At 38.3% G+C, this 22,921-nt stretch overlaps 1 protein-coding gene across 2 annotated transcripts; it reads right to left on the bottom strand.

The window, feature by feature from the left end:
* Positions 1-415: 415 nt before the first annotated feature.
* LOC103035923 (fibronectin type III and SPRY domain-containing protein 2) lies at positions 416-22,313 on the bottom strand. Of its 2 annotated transcripts, none has more exons than XM_049483381.1 (13): positions 22,211-22,313; positions 20,553-20,757; positions 18,830-18,925; positions 17,545-17,778; positions 16,326-16,348; positions 16,071-16,192; positions 11,011-11,169; positions 6,655-6,789; positions 5,504-5,648; positions 4,996-5,129; positions 3,762-3,894; positions 3,473-3,649; positions 416-903 (listed from the first exon to the last, which is right to left on the bottom strand). In XM_049483381.1, the coding sequence occupies exons 2-13, from the start codon at positions 20,754-20,756 to the stop codon at positions 651-653; spliced, it is 1,815 nt and encodes a 604-aa protein (XP_049339338.1). In that variant the 5' UTR covers position 20,757; positions 22,211-22,313; the 3' UTR covers positions 416-650. The 2 variants fall into 2 exon arrangements, with proteins under 2 accessions (XP_049339338.1, XP_022542757.2); XM_022687036.2 differs by having other exon boundaries at positions 20,517-20,757.
* Positions 22,314-22,921: the final 608 nt, after the last annotated feature.

Raw genomic sequence — 22,921 nt, forward strand, 5'->3', positions numbered from 1 at the left:
GAAAAAGTGGGCGGGATTTGGGCGTGAAACTCCCGGTCTGAAAAAGGGGCCCACTCCGGCCCTGCGTTTAACACGTTTTCTTTTCCACCTTAAGTAAGAGTAAAAGAAAATCAATCCAAACATATATTTTACTAATAAATTCAAAGCCATTTCCAAGCTGTTTTTTTTACTCTTGACATTGCATCTTTGTATATTGACATTACATACACTAAATAATGATCAAATTAACGTAAATCTCATAAATTATTCATATTGTTTAATTATAGTAGGTTGTATGTTTTTTAAGCTAATATATTTAATATCTAAACAATGTATGGTCAAATATATACACAAATATTTTCTTTTATCTGATCAATAATCGAAGAATCCACAGACTATCAAAAATAATGAAATACTTGCAGTCCTAAGAGAAATGACAATTTCTTCAGCAGAACATTTAATTATTTAATTTCTAGAATTCTTTGGTGTTCCAGTGGTGCAAACAAATTAAATGATAAATGCACACAGCTCCCCAGCAGTGAAGCAGGAAACTCTTTAGTCCTGGGTTTAAAGTCTTTCAGCTGTACTGGATGAGTTGGAGGAATATCTTGCTCATTCCCGGAGGCTTCAGACATGCAGAGCTCCTTCACTCTCCGGGGTCAGAGTTGTGTTTAGGGGTGTGTGATGTATTTGGGAGTGGTCAGGCCTGTCTGTAGTGTCAGAGCTCCGGGTTTATCCAGGGCGAAGCAGGGCAGAACGTAGTGGTGGAAGCAGCAGGTGAAGGTGTGCAGGTGCTGGTGCAGGTGTGCGTTATAGAAAGACAGAATTCCGCGCTCGTAATCCAGGAACACTCCGATCTGCAGCGGCTGCACTGTGATCCGCACGTCTGCACTCCAGCCGTTATGCAGGAACTCGTACTTGTGCCTGAGTAGAGTGCAGTGTTAGTACAGTGTTAATTAGCAGCTAGTAAACACAAACCCAACAGACCACATTTAAGTGTTACTGAAATACCATCAGCCTACCACCCATGATGATATATGTAAATAAGCTATGTTCTGATTAGCTGCCCTGGACAAGTCAGCACTCTTCAGACTTAGGGACCATTTAAAGAGACACTAAACCCCCTGATTTGAGCTGACTCCACCCCCAGCTAAAATCTAAAAAAGGCTGAAAATGGGAGAGGCACTTGGTGATGTATGGGTTTAGAGCACGGGTGTCCAAACTTTTTTTGTTGGAAGCCAGAAGGAGAAATATATTTGAGGTCACGGGCCACAGACTCTATAATAAAACAAATAATGAAATATACCACTTTAATTAATTCATTTTCCTGATTACTTTCATTTACACACCATTTTACTTGACTTACTATCTTTATCTATCTTTGACAGTGTTGTGTAAACTAAGATTTTTCAAATTGATGTTTAATTTCATGATGTCTCTTAATATTAAACTCCTTAATTACGCCAACTTTTAGACTCTTTGGCCCGTTTTTCTGCGCTACAACTGAGCGCACTCGCCCCTTTTAGACTCTTTGGCCCATTTTATTGCTCTACAACTGAGCACTCTCTCCGCTTTTAGACTCTTTGGCCCGTTTTTCTGTGCTAGAAATGCGCACCCTCTCCGCTTTAGACTCTTTGGCCCGTTTTTCTGCGCTACAACTGCGCACTCTTGCCCTTTTTAGACTCTTTGGCTCGTTTCTGACACCTAGCGTTTAAACTTTGAATCTCACATTATAAAAGCCTGCTTCACAGCGGGCCAACTTTCAATCTATTTCTAAAATACCTCGCGGGCCGCTCCAAAAAAAAGGAAACGGGCCGCAAATGGCCCGCGGGCCGTAGTTTGGACACCCCTGGTTTAGAGGCATACCACAGTACATGGAAACATTATCTTCACCTACAGCACAGGTAAGCCTGAGAGGGTGCTGTAGAGGCAGAAATGACCACAATAAAAGTGTTTTTTAAAGGTTAGAAAATGGTTATAAAACTTTTAAGCAGGACTGGTGTATTTCATTACTTCAGAGGAACATATTTCTATTAATACAAAAATATGGATTATGGTTAAAAGAGCCTTAAAAACCTTTGCAGGGGTTTGTATTAAGTAGCTGACTGATTTCTGGGGGTTTATTAGCTGTAATCACTCTGTGTGTAATGAATCTATGTAATACATAAGTTTCACTTTCTGAATTAAAATACTGAAATAAAGTAACTTTTTGGTGATTTTTTGAGATGCATCTGTATATACTGTAGTTTAGACTATATTGTTGTTAGGCCTGTCACAATAAGAATATTTTGTGGATGAAATACAGTCCCACATATTATTGCAATTAAACAATATTTAAGGCATTTTAAGACCATTAAATGCCACTGACAAAGTGATAATATAATAGCATAACAAATCAATTATACCCTTTTATAAACAACTAAACATTTGAATTGATCATAATTTGGGAAATAAACACTTTTTTTTTCTTTACCTACTGCAGTCTGTCCACACTGTGTGTATGGAGTCACAGCTATTAAAGCATTGGTTGTTATTGCATGACTGGATAAAATACTGTTCAGTATTATATAGAGTATGCGGAAAAAACATTCAAATAAACACAAAAGATACGTTTATCACAATATATTGATAACATAATTATTGTGACAGGTCTAAATGTAATGTATATATTTTCTCTCCTATGATTTGAATTACTGAAATAAATTTTCAACCTTTTTTTTTTTAGATCCTCCTGTATTAACTGTACCTCAGACTGTTCTGTTGCAGTGATCAGTTATTTATTGATCAGAATTAATAAGATTAATTGTTTATGTTGTAATTGTTCTGTTCTATTTATGAGTAAAATTATTATAAAAACATAAATGTATTGGTGAAATATGACTGAAAGAAGGTGAAAAAATAATTAATAAGAATGAATTAGAAAGATTTAATTGAATGACTTATTAACTATACTAGAAGTAATGTTGTCAATGGGGTTACTATGATAAAAGTGGTTAAAATTCTAATTAATTTGTTTTGTAAAAGAATGACATAAATTACACATTACTGTTTTATATTTGGGTTGCGTTTGTTTAATTGTAATCACAGATTTAAATGAAATGTGATTAATAATGGCCCTGCTCTACTACAGTATACTAAATATCAGAGTGATGACAGTGATGATAGTGATACCTGCTGTATGCAAGGTGTGTCTGTCTGATCACTGTAATAAAGTAAGATAAAGTGTTTCCATAGCAACTGTTTAACAGATATAACAGGTCTTTAGAAAAACAAGGATCTCCATTTTTAGTGTATCTCGATTTTTAGTTTACTACATAATTTTGAACAAAGTGTCCCTCACACTGCCTCAAAATATTTTGATGAACGGACCAATAGAAATACTTCAGAATTACCTGAAATAAACTCTTTTTACATTGACTTCCATTAAAAGTTTAGAAGTTTTTTTTCTTTCTCCTGTAAAGTTGGTGTTTTTAGTGTGTGATCTGTGTCTCACCTGGAGGGGGTGCGGATGTGTCTCATACACCAGGAGGTGGCGTTAGCGCCCAGGTAGGAGGTACGCTGTGTGTCCTCATAGGCCACGCCCACACGATACTCCGCCCACTCATCCACCTCCACCTCCCAGTAGTGCTGCCCTCGGATCGGGATCAGGTCACCCAGCACAGCCACACAGCTACACACACACACACACACACACACACACAGGTCAGATTAGCAGCTTCAGTCTGGAAAAAGTGTGTGTGTGTGTGTGTGTGTGTGTGTGTGTGTGTGTGTGTGTGTTATACCTAGAGAAGTTGCTGTCACTGAAGACCATCTCACTGATTGGTAGATCCTCGTCTAGGTAGAACATGGTGAACCCATCAGGTGATACAGAGAGAGAGGGGTGAGCTGTCTCCTTCAGCAGAGGGAAAAACGTACCTGCACACACACACACACACACACACACACACACACATTTACACCCTGTAGCTCCTTTCTGTTTTCAGACTAGAAAAATATTCCACTAGAAAATATTAGAATAAATGAGCTTAGAGCACACTGCTAAATACGACTAAAAAGCCTAACTGCAAAGTTAACAGACAAAATTGACCAGAAACGACCAGAATTTTCCTAAAATGTAAAGATAAATCTCTTAATCTTACACCCTGTGCATGGTGCGATGTGCGATGCTCTTTGCTATCTTACACCCTGACAGCAGTCTATTTTTATGGCTTGGGTGAATCTGCTTGTAAATATATATATATCTACACTGACTGGGCATAGTGAATTCAGGTAAATGTCTGGAATATTGCTATCCTGTCAGCAGAAAACACAGGTGCACCACTGACTGAATACAAACTAGACAGACATCAACAGTGAGACGTTTATTGCTATCTTGGCAGTGAATAATTAACCACACACAGACATGCAGGAGTGCACAAACCCAACTTTCACAGCGTAAACGAGCAGGACAATTTCCTCTGCTGAGAAGTGTTTTACACTTTCGGATAGCTGAACCATTAAAATCGCAATCCGGCAAAGTCAGAGCACACAGGCCTCTTAAAGGGAATGTTGAGCATGTGACACGCTGATTGGTTTATTTCACGTTACGCCCAAAACACGGCCATTATTAATTAAGAAAATAAGTACATGCTTTTAGCACACTCCGTGCAAGCTGTACTTTTCACGTCGTTACGATAGCAAAGACACACCAGCATGCCCTAAATCAAGCTGCACGGTGCTCAGCTGACGGGTCGCCTATAGATCACTAAAATAGGGCTTAAATGTCTAAATGGCCCTAACGCAAATTAAAATTGGCCCTAAAATACAACAAGATTTTAAAGCATAAACCAAATGGCTAAATATGCCTAAATCACAACTGTTAAAGCATGTAACTGCCCTAAAATTTTAAGACTTTACTATAAACCTATCTAGTTTTCATTCATAATAAATATTGTCATTTTGAGAAACTGGAATACTTAAAAATGTAAACATGTGAAGTGTTGAGTGTAACAGCTGTTTTTATGTGTCTGTGTGTACCAGTGGTAGAGATGGTAATCGGTGGGCTCCTCTCACTGGCGCCCCCTATATTAACAGCTCGGATGTGGATAACGTAGCGTTTCCATGGCTGGAGCTGAACCAAACACTCGCAGGTGGGAATCGCTACGATGGACCTGCAAATCACACACACAAATCACAAAAAATATATATATATATTCAAACATAATGCGTAAAGATTTATATTAGCAGCTTTTACAGTTCATATTTACAGTCAAAAACCAACTTGTCTTGTCTTGTCATGTCTGTTCAGTCAGCACCTTTTAACAGAATTCACTATACAAATATTTTATTTCATGTCAATTTGTAGCATTTCAATTGGTTCATTCACTGTGACAAAAATAAAGATGTAAGGTTTTTTGTGACAGTGATGAAATGCACGTTTAGGATTTACTATGCAAAAAAGTTAGTTTGTTAGTGTGGATGAACTGTGTGCATACGCTAGTTTTATAAAGGTGTGTGTGTGTGTGTGTGGGTGTGTGTGTCTCACTCAGTCACACTGCTGTGTGTATCAGCCTCGCTCAGCTCCAGTGTGTATGACTCCACAGGGTTGGTGTTTCCTGAGTCCCATCGAACCAGTGCTGCTTCCAAACAGCTCAAACACTCCTGCGGCCTAATGATAGGGGGAGAGGGGACTACACACACACACACACACACACACACACACACAGAATTTAGAGTTATTTTAACAGTAATTGCAACTAGAGTTCCTGCAGTTCCTACAGAAAGTGAGAGTGTGACTGCAGTGCTGATTCGTGTGGGTCTTTGCTGTGGGGTAGCTAATTTGTTGCTATCCATGGTGGTTGCTAGGTGGTTGCTAAGTTGTTGCTAGATGGTTGCAATGGTGTTGCTATATTATATGTGGTGGTCGCTATGGTGCTGCTAAGGTGTCCATGCTGGTTAACTTGGTGTTACTAAGGTGTTGCTATGGTATCTGTAATGATTGCCAAGGTGTTGCTTAAGCAGTTGCTTGGTGATCGCTAAGGTATTGATTCGTACAGCATATTTTCAGAAAGTACTAAATGAGTTCTCTAAGAATGCTGATTTTAGCCCTATCCAGATGGGATTAGTTTCGTCCGGATTGATCATGTACGTGTTTTTCTCAGACGTCCTTGGAAAAAATGACAGGCTAAATTATCTACTGTTTTTTTTTTTTTAATCCGTGCACCTCCGGTACGCACATCTCTGAGTTTCGTCACCTCAAGTTTAATAAAATAGCTAATTACGTAATTAAGTAAATACACGGCGGGCGCGCGTTTCCACAAAGATCCACATAAACACAGAGAGTGGAAATGGAGGAGCTACTGAACGCGATGTCATGTGATTGAGAAAGCCAAAAAACTCACTGCCCTCCTGGTTTTTCAATACCAGTTTTCAAAAAAACGTTTAAAAAAAGGTAATAAAATAAATAAATAAATAATAATAATAATAATAATAGTAAGGCATTCACACTAATTCATTTAATTATATTTTAATTTAATATTATTCAGTTTAATCCGTTTAAGGTGGAACAGAAATTTAAAATAAGAAGATAACTTTGTTGAGCATCATGCTAACTGATATGATATGCATTTCCATTCCTGTGCTTTCATTAGATTAATGATGTGTGTGTGTGGTGTGTGTGTGTGTGTGTGTGTGTACCAGTCATGTATACTGCTCTCTCGCTGGTGGGGCTGATGCCGGTAGTGTTTGTTGCTGTGACCCAGAACTCGTACTGTGCATTCGGCAGCAGATCCTTCACCACACAGTGTGTCTCCTTCACTCTCCGCACTGACACTGAGGAACACACACCACACACACACACACACACCCCACACACACACCACACACATCCTCAGGTTAGTGTCTGTATCTGTAGTTCATCCTCAGGTTTGTGTCTATAACTGTAGTTTATCCTCAGGTTTGTGTCTATAACTGCTGTTTATCCTCAGATTACTGTCTATAACTGCTGTTTATCCTCAGATTACTGTCTATAACTGCGAATTATCCTCAGATTACTGTCTATAACTGCTGTTTATCCTCAGGTTAGTGTCTATAACTGTGATTTATCCTCAGGTTAGTGTCTATAACTGTGATTTATCCTCAGGTTAGTGTCTATAACTGCAAATTATCCTCAGATTACTGTCTATAACTGTGATTTATCCTCAGATTACTGTCTATAACTGTGATTTATCCTCAGGGTAGTGTCTATAACTGTGAATTATCCTCAGGTTAGTGTCTATAACTGTGAATTATCCTCAGGTTAGTGTCTATAACTGTGAATTATCCTCAGATTACTGTCTATAACTGTGAATTATCCTCAGGTTAGTGTCTATAACTGTGAATTATCCTCAGATTACTGTCTATAACTGCTGTTTATCCTCAGATTACTGTCTATAACTGTGATTTATCCTCAGGTTAGTGTCTATAACTGCTGTTTATCTTCAGGTTAGTGTTTATAACTGTGATTTATCTTCAGGTTAATGTCTATAACTGCTGTTTATCCTCAGGTTAGTGTCTATAACTGTGATTTATCCTCAGGTTACTGTCTATAACTGTGAATTATCCTCGGATTACTGTCTATAACTGCTGTTTATCCTCAGGTTACTGTCTATAACTGTGATTTATCCTCAGGTTACTGTCTATAACTGTGATTTATCCTCAGGTTACTGTCTATAACTGTGATTTATCCTCAGGTTACTGTCTATAACTGTGATTTATCCTCAGGTTTGTGTCTATAACTGTGATTTATCTTCAGGTTAGTGTTTATAACTGTGATTTATCCTCAGGTTAATGTCTATAACTGTGATTTATCCTCAGGTTACTGTCTATAACTGCTGTTTATCCTCAGGTTACTGTCTATAACTGTGAATTATCCTCAGGTTAGTGTCTATAACTGTGAATTATCCTCAGGTTACTGTCTATAACTGCTGTTTATCCTCAGGTTACTGTCTATAACTGTGAATTATCCTCAGGTTAGTGTCTATAACTGTGATTTATCCTCAGGTTACTGTCTATAACTGTGAATTATCCTCAGGTTAGTGTCTATAACTGTGATTTATCCTCAGGTTAGTGTCTATAACTGTGAATTATCCTCAGGTTACTGTCTATAACTGTGAATTATCCTCAGGTTAGTGTCTATAACTGTGATTTATCCTCAGGTTACTGTCTATAACTGTGAATTATCCTCAGGTTAGTGTCTATAACTGTGATTTATCCTCAGGTTACTGTCTATAACTGTGATTTATCCTCAGGTTAGTGTCTATAACTGTGATTTATCCTCAGGTTAGTGTCTATAACTGTGATTTATCCTCAGGTTAGTGTCTATAACTGTGATTTATCCTCAGGTTACTGTCTATAACTGTGATTTATCCTCAGGTTAGTGTCTATAACTGCTGTTTATCTTCAGGTTAGTGTCTATAACTGTGATTTATCCTCAGGTTTGTGTCTATAACTGTGATTTATCCTCAGGTTAGTGTCTATAACTGTGATTTATCCTCAGGTTACTGTCTATAACTGTGATTTATCCTCAGGTTTGTGTCTATAACTGTGATTTATCCTCAGGTTAGTGTCTATAACTGTGATTTATCCTCAGGTTAGTGTCTATAACTGCTGTTTATCCTCAGATTACTGTCTATAACTGCTGTTTATCTTCAGGTTAGTGTTTATAACTGTGATTTATCCTCAGGTTAGTGTCTATAACTGCTGTTTATCCTCAGGTTACTGTCTATAACTGTGAATTATCCTCAGGTTAGTGTCTATAACTGTGAATTATCCTCAGGTTACTGTCTATAACTGTGAATTATCCTCAGGTTAGTGTCTATAACTGTGAATTATCCTCAGGTTAGTGTCTATAACTGTGATTTATCCTCAGGTTACTGTCTATAACTGCTGTTTATCCTCAGGTTACTGTCTATAACTGTGAATTATCCTCAGGTTAGTGTCTATAACTGTGAATTATCCTCAGGTTAGTGTCTATAACTGTGAATTATCCTCAGGTTACTGTCTATAACTGTGATTTATCCTCAGATTACTGTCTATAACTGCTGTTTATCTTCAGGTTAGTGTTTATAACTGTGATTTATCTTCAGGTTAGTGTTTATAACTGTGATTTATCCTCAGGTTAGTGTCTATAACTGTGATTTATCCTCAGGTTAGTGTCTATAACTGTGATTTATCCTCAGGTTACTGTCTATAACTGCTGTTTATCCTCAGGTTACTGTCTATAACTGTGAATTATCCTCAGGTTAGTGTCTATAACTGTGAATTATCCTCAGGTTACTGTCTATAACTGCTGTTTATCCTCAGTTTAGTGTCTATAACTGTGATTTATCCTCAGGTTAGTGTCTATAACTGTGAATTATCCTCAGGTTTGTGTCTATAACTGTGAATTATCCTCAGGTTAGTGTCTATAACTGTGAATTATCCTCAGATTACTGTCTATAACTGCTGTTTATCCTCAGATTACTGTCTATAACTGCTGTTTATCTTCAGGTTAGTGTTTATAACTGTGATTTATCTTCAGGTTAGTGTCTATAACTGCTGTTTATCCTCAGGTTAGTGTCTATAACTGTGATTTATCCTCAGATTACTGTCTATAACTGCTGTTTATCCTCAGGTTAGTGTCTATAACTGTGATTTATCCTCAGGTTAATGTCTATAACTGTGATTTATCCTCAGGTTACTGTCTATAACTGCTGTTTATCCTCAGGTTAGTGTCTATAACTGTGAATTATCCTCAGGTTAGTGTCTATAACTGCTGTTTATCCTCAGGTTAGTGTCTATAACTGTGAATTATCCTCAGGTTAGTGTCTATAACTGTGATTTATCCTCAGGTTACTGTCTATAACTGTGAATTATCATCAGATTACTGTCTATAACTGCTGTTTATCCTCAGGTTAGTGTCTATAACTGTGAATTATCTTCAGGTTAGTGTTTATAACTGTGATTTATCCTCAGGTTAGTGTCTATAACTGTGATTTATCTTCAGGTTAGTGTTTATAACTGTGATTTATCCTCAGGTTAGTGTCTATAACTGTGATTTATCCTCAGGTTAGTGTCTATAACTGTGATTTATCCTCAGATTACTGTCTATAACTGCTGTTTATCTTCAGGTTAGTGTTTATAACTGTGATTTATCTTCAGGTTAGTGTCTATAACTGTGATTTATCCTCAGGTTACTGTCTATAACTGTGATTTATCCTCAGGTTACTGTCTATAACTGCTGTTTATCCTCAGATTACTGTCTATAACTGTGATTTATCCTCAGGTTAGTGTCTATAACTGTGATTTATCCTCAGGTTAGTGTCTATAACTGTGATTTATCCTCAGGTTAGTGTCTATAACTGTGATTTATCCTCAGATTACTGTCTATAACTGCTGTTTATCTTCAGGTTAGTGTTTATAACTGTGATTTATCTTCAGGTTAGTGTCTATAACTGTGATTTATCCTCAGGTTACTGTCTATAACTGTGATTTATCCTCAGGTTACTGTCTATAACTGCTGTTTATCCTCAGATTACTGTCTATAACTGTGATTTATCCTCAGGTTAGTGTCTATAACTGCTGTTTATCCTCAGGTTAGTGTCTATAACTGTGATTTATCCTCAGGTTACTGTCTATAACTGCTGTTTATCCTCAGGTTAGTGTCTATAACTGTGATTTATCCTCAGGTTATCCTCAGGTCTATAACTGTGATTTATCCTCAGGTTACTGTCTATAACTGTGAATTATCCTCAGGTTAGTGTCTATAACTGTGATTTATCCTCAGGTTACTGTCTATAACTGTGATTTATCCTCAGGTTAGTGTCTATAACTGTGATTTATCCTCAGGTTTGTGTCTATAACTGCGAATTATCCTCAGATTACTGTCTATAACTGTGATTTATCCTCAGATTACTGTCTATAACTGTGATTTATCCTCAGATTACTGTCTATAACTGTGATTTATCCTCAGGTTAGTGTCTATAACTGATGTATCCTGTTGTAAAGTGAGATAAGGCCAGTAACAGTGATTACCATCCTGTTCCATTTCTATAGTGATGTCCTCAGAGATCTGACGGCAGTAGAGCTGATAGAAATCCACAGTGTCGTCTGAGAATAAGCTCCAGCACACGCGCAGAGATGAGGTAGTAGCAGAGTTCACAACCTGAGGGTTCATCACCGGAGCAGAGGGAGCTAACACAATAACAATGTGCTGTTAATGTTCAGTTTACAACACAAATCACACCATAACTCAACATTTCCAAACAGTTTTACCAGAATTAGGCCTTTCATAATAAAAACATGTGGTCCTAGAAATAATTATGATCAACAATTCTATTATCACTTCAAGTCCTTGCTACTAATATAACGGTAATATAACAGCTTAATTACTCACTGTCCTATTCATTTTAAATAGAACTTTATAATAATAACTTTTGAATATTAACAATATAATTTAAATCAGTAAAATCAGTATTTTCCAGAAAAGTTGCCATACCAGTTGTCACCAATTACTGTATTTTATAGTAAAATCATACAGTAAATAACTGTTTAATGTTGTTCTGCTGTAGAACTTTAGAGCACAATGCATTTTGGGATGCCCTATGAATACCGCTGCTACCTGTATATATAACACTTGATGAAAACTTGAATGTAAAACTAAAAAAGTTTCCCAAGGATTTACTGCTGTGTTGTGTAGAAATACAATAAATAGAATCTACTCAATAAATATGAAGCAACAATGTGCTCTCACGTTATTTGGGTAGATTGTACTCCATTTTAAACAGCTAAAGCCCACAAAAAAAATCTCACATTTCTTAGTATGTTACACAAAATTGACATATTTCCTATTGTGGATTGTGTGGATTTTTGCCTTCTAAGGCTTTCCTCACTTTAGCATGCAGTTATGCTTTATATAAATGTTAACTGCCTGGTCACAGTGTTGTAGGCCATAAGAGCAAGCTACCATTTATTACCATTTACTGCAAAGCACGACTTCATACTGGTTAAAGCAGTACTGTAAAGCAGTGACTCTGCAACATCTCTGCTGCCAGGATTTCATTGTTAGTTCACAGCAGAATTATTTACAGTGTATGGCTAGCAACAACTTTACACTATTTACTAGTAAAAAACAGTATTTTACTGGCAACTAAAAAGCTCAACCATTTAAATGCTGTTATTTAAAAACATGTTTCTAACACTATAATGTGTCCATTAATACCAAAACTTACTCTTAAAAACCTTCAGTAAATTACTATCCTTATTATAGAGTAATATGCTGATATATTTCTCCACAATGAATTAATGTAATTTTATAATCCTTTATAAAAGAAAATTGTTGTCACGAATGACCCAGGCAGGGAGACGAGGAGACGGACGCAAGTGCAGGTAGGGCGAAATAACTAATTTATTAAATAAATAACAAAGGAAAACAAAAGAAACAAGTAAACAAGAAATAAAGAAATAACCAAGAAACAGAGGTGAGATAAAACTAACAAACAAACAGGAAGGCTAATAAACGAGAAACTAAACAGAGCTAAGAACATAAACGAGGAAGAAACAAGAAACTAGAAAACTAAACAAGAAATAAACACGGAGCAAGAACTAGGGCTATGAAACACAGAATAAACACGCAGAGACAAAACAACAGGAGTTGGTGCAAAGACCGACCCGGGACAAGTGGCACAGGGGATCTATTTAACCAAACAGGAAACACTCTAGAATTGGGAACACCTGGGGAAGGGGCGGAGCTACAAATGAGAAACACGTGGTGGAAAACTACTGACAAGAGGAGGAGCACAGGTCACATGGGGATAACACACAGGCACGAGGACAGACAGGAAACAGGGCCAGGACATTACAATTGTAAATTTGTCAAAAAATTTACTCTGTTCACAGACAAACCAAGTCTCCCTGAAGCTGTGGGAGTCTCCCGCATTTCGGTAGTGGCTCCCTGATGCCCGCGAGTCACATATAATCTCCCGGAATTCAGAACGAGTGCCCCAAACGCGCACACAGGCGACAGACTTTTTTTCTCTAATCGCGTGAGGGAAGGAGAGAGAGAAAACAGAGAGGGTTCTGATTGGCCTGTTTTCTGCAAAGAGTCTGTGAGACAGCCAATCAGTTTTTAGTGTGGGCGGGCAGTGTTTTTCCCCCCTCCCGGACGGGAATTGTTCAGTGAGTGAGAGAAAGCAGATCATGGCGGAGGCAGGGAAAGCAGAGGCAGGGCCTTCCAAAAAGAAAACATATAAAACTCATTTCACCTCTGAATACTCAAAATTTAATTAAAAAACAAAAGATAATAATAATAATAAAATTAATTAAAATAAAAGTAAAGTTTCGTTATCCTTTGGTGTGTGTGCAAGTTTTTTTTGTTCTGTTCTGCTCCTCCGTCTCCACCCCCCACCCAATCGCTGTATTTCCTCTCTACAGAAAAAAGAACACTTTAATTTGAGTTTGCTCATTCCCTGTTAAAAAAAAAAAAGTTTGAGTTTGTCCAGCTGTCTCTGTCTGGTTCTGGTTCATATCTGGCTCGCTGGTGATAAAACTTTAATGTTTTATTTGTGGTTATTGATTGAACACTGTATTCTGTGGGCGATAATAAGGACTGTACTTCATTCAGCGTGTCTCTCCACAACAATGCAGCAAACCAATCAGTTTTTTTTTCTGAATTTCCCATAAGCAAAACAGCTCTGAAGGCAGACGCTGATGATTTGAGGGCTAATTAAACAAAACTTTCTCAGCTGTGTGATCATTAGGGCTGGCCCGAATAGCGTTTTTTGAGCTCCGGATATTCGGCACTGATTCGAAGCGAATATTCGAATATTCGTTTTTAAAAAAAGAGGTAAAAAAAATAAATAAAAAAAAGCAAATCACGGCCCCTTTAATCCACTGAAAAATGTTCAATTTGCTCTGACCGACGAGACATATTCACCCCGGATTTTTGGTGTTTTTATCCCCCATATTTTTGTGTTTTCACCCCATATTTTTTCTGTGTTTTTAGCCCAGATTTCTTTGTGTTTTCATCCCGGAATTTCTGCTGCCCCACACCGCGGCTTATCCACTGCGTAAGCAGGCTAGGAGGCTGCTGCTGCACGGTTTCTCCGCTGCGCAAGCCAGCCCAGTAAATTGCTGTTTGTGTTTTCACACTTAGGCTATTTGCTTAAAAAAACAAACAAAAAAAACGTTTGTTCAGGAAGTATTTTATATTCTTAAACATTGTTAATTACAAGGACAAGTCATTGTAAACTGTACTTGGTCTATTTCGGTTAAAGGATTGTGCAGGGCATATTACTGATTTTGTATTTTTGCACTTGGGCTATGAGCTCAATATTAAATATTTCGTTTGTTTAGAAATTATTTTATATTTTTAAACCATGTTAAATTATATTAGAGTAGAGGAAAGTCATTGTTAATGACGTTATTGTACTTGGTCTATTTCGGTTTAAGCATTGTGCAGGGCATAGCCGTATTACTGATTTTGTATTTTTGCACTTGGGCTATAAGCTCAATATTAAATATTTCGTTTGCTTAGAAATTATTTTATATTTTTAAACCATTTTAAATTATATTAGATAAGAGGAAATTCGTTCAGACATCATTTTTGTAGGCCAGGCTTTTGTAACCGATTTAGCCCCTACTGTTGCCACATTACCCCTTACGTTTTATTATATAAATCAGTTTCGAAGAGCCTGCATTTTTTTTTTATCATGTATAATAGAGGTCTGCGCGAGACTGATTTTTAAACCCACTCTTCCACGCTCCCGCGTTTCTGTCTCGTTACCGCTCCGCAAAAAAAATTGCTTCTTTTAATCCCGCGCCCGCCCGCCACATACACATTTCTGCCGCTCCCGCCCCACGTTCCTAATATAAATTAAATAAACTACATTTAATGCTTCAAATTTACTTATATATTTATTAAAACAGCAGCGCTGAATAGTGCGGTCCCGTTCCTTACCCCAGTCCAAACACCATTGGTGTGTGCGTGTGTGTGTCGGTCCATCCTGCGCGTTGAGAGTTTTCTTTAGGTTTTTTTTTTTACAATTATTACAGTTTTCTTAACTATTTATTAATTTGCTCCCGCATCGTCTGGATTAAACTCCCGCTCCAGCCAATAACAGTTCAGTTCTGTCCCGCGCGCAAGCTATTCTGACGGGACCCGCGAGAACAGAAGTGGTTAGAGTGAGGTGGAACTCTGGAAAGGAGAAAAAAAACGAATATCCAAATACCAAAATTAAAAACCGAATACCTACTCAACGAACGAATATCCGAATACCCGAATATTCGGGTCCAGCCCTAGTGATCATGAGAGTGAAAAGGAGAAATTTGGGACTATTCTGGCTTCAGCGTTGAGTTTGATAAACAAGGTAAAAGACGGTCAGCAAATAAAGCAAAGTATGCGGGAATTTCTTTGCATATTACTGCACTTTATTTCATTTGGCCTGTTTTTGACTAATGGTAGGATTAAGTGTTCCTTTTTTCTATAATACATTCTGTGATTTTAATTAATCTGTGCCTTTTTTCTATTTAATATTGGCTCTGCAAATGTGAGTAGGAGCACCTTCTTGATTTAAAATAGAAAGGGCTAAAAACGTGCTGCATGTTAGAGCTAGGTAACATTAATAAATCGAAACCGAACCGAAGCTCGAGAACCGCGATACGAACCGAACCATGTCCACACTGTACCGTTGCATCCCTAGTAAATACACGCGGGAAACAGGAACAGGAAACACCTGGGGATAGGTAACGAGGGGGCGGAGTTACAAAATGAACACAGGTGAAAACGTTAAAGACTGTGGTGGAGACAGGGAAGAAAGACACAGGGCCACGTGTAGGGTAGCACATGGGGAAACAACATACAGGAGAGCCAGAAATACACAGCGACGCACAGGAGAGAAACAGAACAGTGAGCTCCACTGAAACTTCTCTCTGTCATGGGTACAGTTTTACATAACTGAGTATCTACTATAAATTATTCATTAAATACTAAAAAAAATATATATAATTTGTCTAAGCATGCGTTTAATTCTACACACACTCCTAATATGTGTGTGTGTGTGTGTGTGTGTGTGTGTGTGTGTGTGTATGGCAGTTACCTGGAACCACATTGATAGATTCCATCATCTGTTTAACGCCTGTCAGGTCTACAGGGGGCGTAGTGAACTCCATAGACACGCCTACCTTCAGCTCCACCTCCTCCTTTGCAAAATTCTCAATCCTGATTGGACACAATATTTTAATCACTGCTCATGAAAGAGCTAAACACACACACACACACACACACACACACACACACACACACAGGCATTGTATAAATATTTCACACCAATGCATGCATCTTTGCCAATTACCTCTTAATGACCGGCATAACAGCCTGTCAATTAAAGAGCAAAAAGAGAGAGAGAGAGAGAGTCAAACAAACACTTGACACTGAAAGATGAAAGTGTGGTTTAACTTAGTGTAAATTCAGTCCTGTTTTATTTTAATTTTCCTGTTGGTGGCTGTAAGGGAGTATTGTTTTAAGGTACAGCCTCCACACAGTGTATCAGCTCATTTTTCAGACCCAAATTGAAAATAAATGTACAATACAAAATATACAGGTGCATCCCAGTAAATTACAATATCATAAAAAGTGTCAATTTATTTCAGCAATTCAGTTCAAAATGTGAAACTCATATATTATATAGATGTATTACACACAGAGTGATCTATTTTAAACGTTTAGTTATTTTAATGTTGATAATTGTGGCTTACAGCCAATAAAAACCTGTATTTTGCGTATCTCTTTAACCCTTTCAGACACACGATCAGATTATGTTCCAGTGATGAAATAAAAGAATACTGTTTTCCGTCTGTAATGCACACAAAATAGGACACTACTATTCTAATGTAAATTCTATATTAAAATAAATCCAATTAACGTTTTTTTTTATTCTCAAACATGATCAAATTGTTATAAATCAGAAAGAATTATTAATAATGAGGTTGTATTATTTTGCCTTGTTTGTTCTGTAGTGCTGACCTGCCTCAATTTTTATGTAGTGGGCGGGGCTAAGCTACTGTTTCATTGGCTGTTTTGTGATCTTATTTTGATGGACAATAGGTCTCAGTTAGTGTTCTGAAACACTGAAAGGGTTAAACCGTAAAGGTGGGAATGAGTGGGCGGGAACACAAGGCTTGGCGGACCATGCGATTAACAGAACAAAGAACAACGAGTTACAGTTAGCAGATACTGAGAGCCATGTGTGTGTGTTACTCCCCCAAAATAAACAAACAGTTGTTTTGGTTACCTGTGTATAAGTCTCGCGAGACACATTTAACACTCAACTCACCCATAATGAGTTTCACTTTTTGAATTTAATTATTGAAATAAACTTTTCGATAATATAATTTTTTTTTTAGATGCACCTGTATGTTTTGATGCTCTGGTTTAAAACTTAAAAAGCCCTGATCCTGCCTGAGGTGATCCCTTACACTTGGGGTAAATAAGTAAGGTAGTTTGTTTTTTGACTGTAATGATCCAAACTCAGCGAGTGGTTTGTTTGTGGGCGGTTTCTAGTTAATTTTGACCTGCAGGAAGGCGTTTCTGTTGGTGCAGCGGTGCAGCTCCTGTGCATTCTCGATCAGCTCCTTGCCGGTGTCCAGCAGGCTCCCGCATGCCAGCAGCTGCCCGTACAGCGCCTCCAGCTTCTGCTTCTTCTGATCCTGCAGGGAAGTGCTGTTCTCACTGTTCCTCTGAGCCAGAGTCTGCAGAACGTCACTGTAGTGCTGCTCCAGGTTCTGCTCCTGACGCCCAAAGTTTTCCTGGAGAACACACACACACACAGATGCACACACATACAGTACATACATACACACACACAGATGTTCAGAATTCTTCAGAGACACTGAGAACTATAACCCCACTTTGTTTCATTGCTCCAATATAAGCTCAAAATATTTAATGTTTTGTCTGGTTATCTTTATTTAAATAATTTTATTTCTAATTGTTCCCTTTTTCTCCCCAATTTACCCTGCCAATTACCCAATCCACTCATTAGGACTCCCCCTATCACTAGTAATGCCCCAACACACCAGGAGGATAAAGACTAACACATGTTTCTCTGATACATGTGAAGTCAGACTCCTCCTCTTTTTGAGCTGCTGCTGATGCAGTATTGCCAAGCAGTCAGTGCGCTCGGAGGAAAGCACAGCGACTCAGTTCTGATACATCAGCTCACAGACGCCCTGTGCTGTGGACATCACCCTAGGAGCTGCTGCTGATGCAGTATTGCCGAGCAGCATCACAGCGCGCTCGGAGGAAAGCACAGTGGCTCAGTTTCGATACATCAGCTCACAGACGCCCTGTGCTGCGGACATCACTCTAGGAGTGATGTGGGGAGAGAGCGCCATCTACCCACCCGGAGGGAGCAGGGCCAATTGTGCTCCCTCTGAGCGCCGGCAGCTTGATGGTAAAGCTGCATGAGCGGGGGTTCAAACATGCGACCTCCCGCTCATAGTGTCAGCGCTTTAGACCGCTGGACCACTCAGCGCCTGGTTATCTTTATTTCATATGTTGATACACACCCTTTCTAAATAAATTGGAACACTAGAGTTTTATCTTTTTAATGTAATGTTACTATTCAGTTCCAGTTAAACTCGTAGGGCCCTATTTTAGTTATCTATAGGTGAGCCATCAACCGCATAATTTGCAGCTTGATTTATTAGGCCGTGTCAGTGTGTCTTTGCTATCCTATGCTATTCTGTGTCTGTCATCATACATTACATGTCCAAAATGATCAGAACACAGTCTAACTCTAAACTAACCTACTGCTTTTATAGTGTGTGTGTGTGTGTGTGTGTGTGTGTGTTCCACCTCGACAGTGATGAAGATCTCCTCCAAGTTACTTGCAAAGTTCTCCATTTGGCTGATCTTCTCCGTCAGCCGGCTATGGCTTTTACCCAGCTCTGCCTACACACACACACACACACACACACACATACACACAAACACACACAGAATGGGTAGGATTAAACATTAATAATAATAACTAGAAAAAACTAGAAAAATGAGGAATGATTGCAGGAGAGGAATGAGGGATGTAAAAACAACGAATAGATGAGTGCGGTCAGTATGGCTGTGGATCAGAGCTCAGCTACCTGTCCTGAATTAGTTTGATGCTTCGGTTTGGGAGTTTGCGAAAATTAAATGAAAAACATATATAGGAGTAACCAGGATGCAAATTATACAGTGATAACGGGGGAGGATAAGTTGTTTTTCAGGTTGTGAGGGGAAACCAATCCAGTGCTTCTTTACTGTAAAGTCTGGAATACGTAAATGATAAATCCAATAAACCAGATGTATAATAATGATGTATCACATGCCACAACACAGTCCCACAAAAACACACACAGTTCTGTGGTTAATACCATGTACAATTTAGGCCTCACATCAATGTCAAAAGTTGCCAGGTAAAAAAAAGTTACCCTGCGTGTTTTAACATTTTGTGTGTGTAAATTTACTTCTCACAAGCACAAATGTAAAACGCAAAAAAAAGGAAATCTTAAGCTTCATTTTTCTCCAGTTGCGTGTTTTTTCCTCTTAAATTCAGTTGTCCTCGTGCACCATGCGAATTACCTGCGGCTGCTGTTTATGCTCGAGTGAACTATTCGCGCACATATTGAAAGGGGTGGTTTTGATAGTTTGGGGGCAGGGTCAGGAGAATGCTATTGGCTGATATCTCCAGGGTTTATGACGGACCGCCTACCTCCAAGAGCCGGAGGAGGGCGGAGAAAGATGGACAGCAGGAGAGATAGAGCTAGCTATGCTAACATCCAAACAACACGCTGTTTGCCCAGCTAGCTCTGACAGGGCTACAGCATTAGGAGCTATAGCTAAGGTGGAGTGAACAGCTCTGTTTACAGGGCCGCAGGTAGGGGGTTTATTCACGCAATCGCAGGCATAGTAGCGTCGCGGCCGTGAGGCTTATTCGCGCTGCCATGAAGAGACTGGAATCATGGAGGGCAGCCTCTACTTGTACTCGCGCGGTGGCATAGATAACATTTATCAGCCATGGGGCCGCTCGAGTCGGACGTTAAGCGAAGATTAAGCGTTAACTTTAATTAGCACTCAGTGCTACATCTTTATAACTAAGGATGTATCACTGAAAATATTTAGTCCTTTGAGTTTTAGAGCTGTAAAATAGACTGGGGGGGGGGGGGGGGGTAAGCAAATTAGAGGCAATATATTTGCATGTATGAATATTCATGAGCAAGAGCCAAATCTGGTCTTTCTTCAAAGACCTATAATTCAGTGATCTAAAGCAGGCTAAATAGAAACACCTGAGCACTATTTTTCACAAAAAATGGCTCACGTGGCATTTATTCAAACTAGAGACCACAACTAGACATTTTAAGATGACCTTTAAATCAAGGTGAAAACTTTTTTTGGCCAGGCAGTGTAATAAGAATATAAGTAATTGAGGATGCCAAAACTTAAACATAAATAAACTGAATGATGTTTTGTGTTTTTCTGTCTCTATTGTTGTACCCGTCACTCTGACCTTCATGTCCTGCACAGCGTCCGGCAGAGGGACTACCCTGTGGTGTGTGTGCTGTCCGGAGTGTGCCGGGGTCCCACAGTCACTGCAGTACATGTCCGAGGAAGCAGCAGGGTCAGAGGTCACAGGGCGCTTCCTGACCACCACAAACGCTTCTTCATCACCCTCAGCCTCTTCTTCCTCACTGACCGCCATCTCCTCCGCGATCGCCTGCAGGGGACCCCTCAGCCCATACACATCCATACTGCGCGCGCACACACACACACACACAGACACACACTGTCACTCTCTGTCACTGCAGATCAGATGTGTTCGGATCAGTTAATCACCGATTAGCTCAATTAATCTCAGATTAATCTCAGTTCTGCTCAGATAAATTCAAATTAAATAGAGTCAACTCAGTTCCGATGAGATTAGATAATCTCAGATCAGATGTGTTTTCACATTGTTTAATTTCAGATAAAATAAATTCATCACAGATTAGCTCAGTTAATCTCAGATTAGCTCAGTTCTGCTCAGATCAATTCAAATGAAATACGGTCAGCTCAGTTCAGATGAGATTAGATAATCTCAGATCAGATGTGTTTTCAAATCGGTTAATCTCAGATAAAATCAGTTCATCACAGATTATCTCAATTCTGCTCAGATAAATTTAAATCAAATACGGTCAGCTCAGATTAGATGAGATTAGATAATCTCAGATCAGATGTGTTCGAATCAGTTATTCTCAGATAAAATCAATTAATCACAGATTAGCTCAATTCATCTCAGATTACCTCAGTTCTGCGCAGATAAATTCAGATCAAATATTGTCAGCTCAGTTCAGATGAGATTAGATCGTCTCCGATCAGATGTGATTTAATTAGTTCATCTCAAATAAGATCAATTCATCTCAGATTAGCTCAGTTCTGCTCATTCTAAACCCGATCAAATAGGGTCAGCTCAGTTCAGATGAGATTAGATAATCTCAGATCAGACCAGTTCACCTCAGATCAGATAAAATGAGTATCTGTAATAAAATAATAATCATTTGTGTAGCTTATAATGAAGAAATCAATGAAGGACATAAGAAAAGAAAAAGTTTGTCTCCTTAATCCAAAGTAAATAATGAATGAGCTCAAAGGCTGTTGTTGTTGACCATCCCCTATTAAATAGTATGTTTAATGTAAGACATAAAAAACAGTTAAAGGCGTTAAAAACAATATTATTTGGACTGAATGGTGTTGTGAAATACTAATATATACATGCAAGATCACAAAGATCAACTGACATTTGTATGAATGCTACAAATTAGTAAAAAACAAACAAAGCAAAGAAAAGGGCAATAACTAATACAAAAGAAAAATCTAGTTTGAAGTAGCCATAATAACAATAACTCATGCATTTCACAAAACAGTACATGTGGACACAAGGCAGCCTCCTGCAATAAGATTTGACACCATGTCCTTTTACCTTTAAACATATTTTAATATTCAGTATTTAGTTAAATGCCTCAAACTTAACAAAGTTTAATTCAAAACAAGTCGTTGTGTCATATATTCAATGCAGTTTATTTTAAATGTATTCCCTTTTAAGCCCTGTTATAATCTATTTGGTTATATTCAATTACATATTTAATTTAGTACAGTTCTGATTAACTTTAAACTAACCTACATAAATAGATTAATAAAGGCTAATGTACATAAACTTCTCCTCACCTGCTCTGATTATCAGAGGCTTCTGTTTCCTTCAGAGCTTCTGCAGATCCGTGTCTCTCTCTCTCTCTCTCTCTCTCTCTCTCTACAGTGTTCCTGCAGACCAACACACCCTGACAGCAGCTCTTACCAAATATAGAGCGTGAAGGCATGCAGCTCTCTCAGATATCACCCCCTCCTCACCCATCCTGTTTACTCACACACACACACTGACACACACATACTTAAACACACATTGACACATACGCACTTGAAACATGATTACAACAAAAATTAAAACAGCTGCCTGGCTTAAACCACAAACACCTAAAAATATAGTATATTAATTAATGAACATTGTTTTTCTAGATTGGTTTGGATAGTTTTTTTCTTTAATAAAAAAATTACTTTAAATTAACTTATACACACACAGTTAGTTTCTCTGACTGTACTATTTATAGGTATATATTTGAGTAAAATGAAGATGAACCATGGACAAGTTAATTTATAAACAACAATGTTAATGTTTTAAGAGTTCAGAATTTAATGTTTGGTGGAATTACCCTTAATGTTTTTAATCACAACTTTCATGCATCTTGGCATGCTCTCCACAAGTCTTTCACACTGCTTTTGGGTGACCGTATTGCACTCCTGGTACAAAATCGAGTAGTTCAGCTTTGTTTGATGGCTCGTGACCAACTTACATCTTGCATGATAACATTCAGAGGTTTTTCA

This window comes from Astyanax mexicanus, chromosome 9, assembly GCF_023375975.1.
Source record: "Astyanax mexicanus isolate ESR-SI-001 chromosome 9, AstMex3_surface, whole genome shotgun sequence".
Taxonomy (NCBI): Eukaryota; Metazoa; Chordata; class Actinopteri; order Characiformes; family Acestrorhamphidae; genus Astyanax; species Astyanax mexicanus.